Source organism: Sminthopsis crassicaudata, chromosome 2 (genome assembly GCF_048593235.1).
Source record: "Sminthopsis crassicaudata isolate SCR6 chromosome 2, ASM4859323v1, whole genome shotgun sequence".
NCBI classification, from domain to species: domain Eukaryota; kingdom Metazoa; phylum Chordata; class Mammalia; order Dasyuromorphia; family Dasyuridae; genus Sminthopsis; species Sminthopsis crassicaudata.
In genome coordinates, this window is record NC_133618.1 from 604,456,244 (window position 1) to 604,462,243 (window position 6,000).

The window sequence follows — 6,000 nt, forward strand, 5'->3', positions numbered from 1 at the left end:
ATCAAAAAATCATCTTTCCTTCCTTATAACTGTCATAGCACTTCTATTTTCATACTTGTCATGGACTAATATGCAGTGTATATCTCTCATACATATATTATCTCCTCTGTGAGAGCTTCATGTGGAGTGCACATGACTGCAGAGACAATATTGTTGTATTTATCCCTCTACTTCCCCCAGTGCCCAACAATGGGCCTTGCATATAGCAGGTCCTAAATAAATGCTTGAATTGATGAATGATTCCAGTATTCCATGTTCCTAATTTTAAAGATAATTCTAAGTCCAAAGAATTCTAGAATCATAGAATCTTAATTTTGTAACACTCCTTAAAGATAACTTGGGATAACTGCTTAACCCATACTGGAATGCAGAATCCCTAACAGATTATCATCCAATCTTTGCTTGAACACCTCCAGTGATGGGAAGCTCACTGCAAATGATCACAAGGGAAATGGCACTACAAGGCTGGAGCCAAGAAATTCGGCTTAACCAATGATGTAGTCATGAGTATATAGTCTTTTGTTTCTAGTGGGAAAACTTGTAACATATGAGCACAGTACCACCAGTCACTACAAAAGCGTGATGAGAAGAATGTTGTGCTAAATTGATAGATATCAATGCCAAACCTTCAGAAAGTTTTGCTTTCACCATTTCCCAGATGATACCTCAGTGAGGACAGACTGGTTCCTGGAGATGGATTGATTATACAAATATTTAGAATTGCTGTCTTTTCTTGACCTTTTTTTTTTTTTTTTTAAATAAACCGTTATTTACTGACTGCTGTTGGTGAAAGCACTTAAAAAAGAGACCCCTGATGGAAAAGCGAAAGGTTTTTGGGTAGGGGTGAGGAGAAGGAGGAAAGGGAGAGATAGACAGAGACAGAGAAAGAGACAGAGATAGAGAGACAGAGGGAGGGAGAGAACGTGTGTAAGTAACTAGGATAAAACAAACAATTAGACACGTAGTTCCGCATTTTGAAGTTTCACATCTCAATCCTACCCGCAGCCTCGCCAAATCCAGTTACTCCAGTGTAGTCTGTCACTGACAGCAACCCCAAAGGCCACCGAGCGCTTACTTTCACATTCTAAAACTCCTGACCGACGGGGCGGACAGGCTCCTGCCGGCCTTCTGCTTACCTATCAATGCTGATCACACAGAGGGTCATGATGGAAGCAGTGCAGCACATAACGTCCATGGCGATGAAGACGTTGCAGAAAAAGTGTCCGAAGATCCACTTGCCCCCGATGAGGTCCGTGACACTGACGAAGGGCATCACAGCCACGGCCACCGAGAGGTCGGCCAGGGCCAGCGACACTATCAGGTAGTTGGAGGGCTGGCGGAGCTTCTTGACGAAGCAGACGGAGATCACTACCAGGCAGTTGCCCGCTATGGTGAGCAGAGTGATGAGGGACAGGATGGCTCCGATCACAACTTTCTCAGTGTTGCCATAGTTGATCTGCTCCCCGCAGCCGGTGTTGTTTCCCGCGGAGAATCCTGGCTCTGGGCTGGCTGTGACCTCCTGGATCACCGGCAGCAGACGCGGCTCCCAGGAGCCGGAGATCATCCCGTCGCCGCCGCCACCGCCGCCGCCGCCGTCGGGGCTCAGGTCCCGGAGACCCTGCCCCACCTCCTGGAGTAGGAAGGAGCGAAGGCTACTGTAGTAGCTTGGGTCCGAGACCCCGCCGCCGCTGCTGTTGATGTCCATCACCATGACGGTCTGCGCAACCCATGGAGTCCTCCCCTGCGCTCCCTTAACCCTGCGCTCCGGCTACTGCTGGGCGGGGGTCCTCACTTTGCCTCCTGCCAGCAGCCAGCAGCAGAGCCCAGAAGCTCAGCCATTTGGAGAGAAGGATGAGGGGCACTAGGCTAGGGGGCGTTTCATCCCGGCCTCGCCTGGGTGAATCCCCCAGAACCTCGGGGGTCTTTGCGTGCAGCGCCGCGCTAGTGGCTGTACTCCACCCCTGAAAACCCGGGTTCTGCTGGGATCTACCGACTGTCGGCAGCTCCCACAACTGCTGCTGCTGCCGCTGCAGCTGCTGCTGCTTCTGGTGCCCAAGTGGCCGCCGAGCGAAGTTGCCGCGTCCCGTCCCGCCCCGCCCCTCTCTCCTCCAGCCCCCAGCTCGCTGTAGCCTCGTTCCGCTCCGGCCGCGCTGCTTCCCGCCCCCAGCTGTCCGTGGCCCCCGCCGGCGCCCTGGAAGGAGCGTCTAATCAAAATAGGCTTTCTATCCTAACCCCTCCATAGCTGCCCGATTTTCTGTACAAGGGAGAATGGGATCTGTGTGCAATCCTGATCTTCCCTGAGATCTCAGGGCTGGAGCCTGGGGACAGGCAGCCTTTGGGTCAAGACTGGAGATGCTGTTTTTCTATTGAGGACAACTAACGCACTTGGGAAGGCGGGCCCCAATCCTATCTCACTCAGTTTCCTGAGGTGGGGGCCTGAGGTGGGAGAGGGTGAGGAAGCAAACCTTTCAAATGTTCAACTCCCCTCATTGAAAAATTGAGAAGAAAGCACAAAACTTGATTGCATAAAGACAACGAAATTATGTATGTTGAATTTTGGTGTTCCTTTTCAGAGAGGCTGAAAAGAGGGGGGAAAGAGCCATATGCAGACAGGAGAGAGAGGAATAAGAAAAGGAGAAAAACAGCAAGAAAAAAGGGCCTGTTTTTTTTTTTTAATCTGTTTATTTCGTCTTATTTTACTATGATGCTTTGTGCCCATTAATCCCTTACTTAATTCTGTAAAAGGTAAGCCCTTTGAGGGGCAAGTCTGTGTCCCTTTTTTTTTTTTTTTTCAAATTTTTTGACCATGTAGTCCTTACTATTATCACCTTGACCAAATGATCTCTCCTCACTGAACTTCACTTTCCTCATTTGCAAAGTGTGAGAATGGAACTTGGTTATCTACATTGCCTTCTACTTGAAATCTTAAGATTCTATACATCAAATTGAATCGAATTGAAAAGGGCAGAACATTTCAGTAGGTTCAGACATTGTTTCAATCAGTCACCCAGTCAATCAGCGTTCCTGAAGTACTCTGTGCCAGGGACTGCTCCTGAAGATACAAAGAAAGGTCTAAAATAGAAAACAAAAACCACTAAACATCTCCTGTCTACAAGAGCTTACATTCCATACAAAGTAGATGAAGGTCTTCTCAAAGATGAAGGTACTTGTAGCTGGCAGGATGAAAGGAAAGAGGGAAGAGACAGAGACTGAGGCACAGGGAGAGAGAGATTCAAAGAGAAAGTGGGGGGAGGGGGGGGGGACTGGTGAAGGAATTTCAAGCAAGCCCGTGCAAATGTATGGAGTTGTAAGATGAAGTATCCTTGATTGAGGAACTAAAGGTGGGCTGTGGTTGCCAGATCCTGGAAGAGGAGGGGAATGTGGAGGGAGTAAAAAGATAGGAAGGGAGCCTGTTATAATATAAAAAAGCATACCAAACAAAAGGATTTCTATTTCATCCTGGAGATAACAAAGAGACAAGAGCTCTTTGAGAACCGTGAAATAGTTAAGATCTAAGCTTTAGAAAAATTACCTTGGTAAATGAGTAATGGAAGTGGAGAAAGACTTTGAGGTAGGAAAACCAGTTAGAAAGTTATTGTAATCGTCCAGAGAGAGGTGAACAGGACCTGAACTAAAGTTTTAACTTCATGAGTGAAGAGATGGAGATATATAGGAGAGATGTTGTGAAGGTAGAAACAAATTTTGTTAATGATTTGGATATATGGGAGTGATGAAGAATTTAACAAGGTGCCTGACACTTAATAGGTGCTGAATAAATGTTTATTGATTGAGTGAAACTGAGCAGCAGGAGGATAATACCAAGTCTATCAGTCTAGGTGAATGGGAGGATGGGTATCCTCTACATTGATAGAGAAGTTTGGAAATAGGAAAAGTTGTGGGGCATGGAGGATGGATAGAAATAATCAGGTTGTTTTTCTGGCAATATTGAGTCTAAGATATCTCCATAACGTCATCCACTTTGAGATGTCCAAATGACTGTAGCACAATACAGAGACAAGGGCTGGAAATACAGATCTTGCAATCACCTGCACAGAGATAATTGAATCCATGGGAATTTATGAGATCCTCAAGTTAGTTCTTATTGAGTGAAAAAGATATAGAGCCCAGGACAGAGCTTTAAGAGACACTTGAGATTAAAGGTATTTGTCTAGCTCACATGATGTTTATCTTTTCTTTTTAATTAGGCTTAGCTCTAAGCTATTTATAAGCAATCTTTTCTGAACTAACAACTATTTTTATTTTCAAATTTCAAATTTTGTATTAAAAAGGGTGAGAGAATTCTGAGAAAATGACAGAGTACATCAGAAAACTTTCAACTCTCTAAATTTCCTGAACAAACAAACAAAAAAAAAAAAAAAACCAACAGAACCTCTCCTCTGAGGGAATGTAGAGCAACAGAAATAAACAGTAGTTAAGGTAACACAATTGTTTTCCTATGACAACTTGAGAAGACCATTTGTCTGGGGTAAAGGTTCAACCTTAGTGAAGTACAAATACCTCCAGGTTGACTGCAGAATCAACAATGAACCCTGGGAGCTGGTATTGGGAGGCATAGTTAGCCTTAGAAACTTTCATCTCATGGACAATGTAGGGACCCTACTGATTATGGGCATTTCCAGGAAAACAGAGTTCCTGAATTCAGTTCCATGGCAAAGGGGGCAACTCTAGTTTGGTGTTTTTGTTCGTTTGTTTGTTTGGTTGGGTTTTTTTTTTTGGGGGGGGGGGGGTTAAGTTTTTTTTTTTAATTAAAGCTTTTTATTTACAAAATATATGCATAGGTAATTTTTCATCATTGACCCTTGAAAAACCTTCTGTTACAAATTTTCCCCTTTCCCCCCACCCTTTCCCCTAGATGGCAGGTAGATCAATACATGTTAAATATGTTAAAATATATATTAATTCAAATATATGTATACATAGTTATAGTTATCTTGCTACACAAGACAAATCAGATCAAGAAGGGAAAAAAAACTGAAAAAGAAAACAAAATGCAAGCAAACAACAACAGAAGGTGTGAAAATGCCATGTTGTGGTCCACACTCAGTTCCCACAGTCATCTCTCTGAGTATAGATGGCTGTCTTCATCACTAAACAATTGGAACTAGTTTGAATCATTTCATTATTGAAGAGAGCCATGTCCATTAGAATTGGTCATTGTATAGTCTTGTTGTTGTCATGTATAATGATCTCCTGGTTCTGTTCATTTCACTCAGCATCAGTTCATGTAAGTCTCTCCAGGCCTCTCTGAAATCATCTTGCTGCTTGTTCCCTACAGAACAATAATATTCCATAATATTCATATACCATAATTTATTCAGCCAAGTGATGGGCATACATTCAGTTTCTATTTTCTTGCCATTACAAAAAGGGCTGCCACAAACATTTTTGCACATGTGGATCTCTTTTCATCCTTTAAGATCTCTTTGGGATATAAGCCCAGTAGAAACACTGCTGGGTCAAAGGGTATGCACAATTTGATAATTTTTTGAGTATAACAACTTTGCAGCCACCTGAGGGACCACAGGGAACAAAATAATTTGCAGGACAGTAAGGCTAAGGCTTTGGCTTAGGAGTGAAGAGGACAGCCCAAGATTGCATCCTGAGATAGTCCTCAGAAAATAATAGTAAAAAAGACCTGAGGCTTGAAACATCATTTCCCATATATCAGAACTATAAGTAAATTACACTAATAGTTGCAGAAAAAACAAAATAAAAGGATAAATAAATAATAAAAATGAGTGAGCTAAGGAGAAAAAGTCCAATCATTGATAACTACTTGGGGCTAGAAAAAAATCTGGATTTTTATTCAGAGGAAAATAATGGAGTTTAAAGAAGCGACTCCTTTTTCAACAAAAAAAATCAAATGTTTCCAAGCACAAAAGCTGTTCTTGGAAGAACTTTAAAAGGACTTTAAAAACCAAATAAGAGAGATCAAAGGAATCCAATGAAATTTAAAAAATTATGTGAAAAGCAGCCAAC

The 6,000-nt window shown here is 43.0% G+C and overlaps 1 protein-coding gene across 2 annotated transcripts in view; it reads right to left on the reverse strand.

Moving 5' to 3' along the window:
• HTR7 (5-hydroxytryptamine receptor 7) overlaps positions 1-2,056 on the reverse strand; it is a 75,907-nt gene extending 73,851 nt beyond the window's left edge. Inside the window, exon 1 of one of the 2 annotated variants that reach the window (XM_074295825.1) lies at positions 1,137-2,056. In XM_074295825.1, coding sequence (XP_074151926.1) covers positions 1,137-1,711 — 575 coding nt within the window. In that variant the 5' untranslated portion in view covers positions 1,712-2,056. The remainder of the gene's footprint in view (positions 1-1,136) is intronic. The other variant, XM_074295826.1, reaches the window with a different exon arrangement.
• Between the last annotated feature and the right edge of the window lie 3,944 nt (positions 2,057-6,000).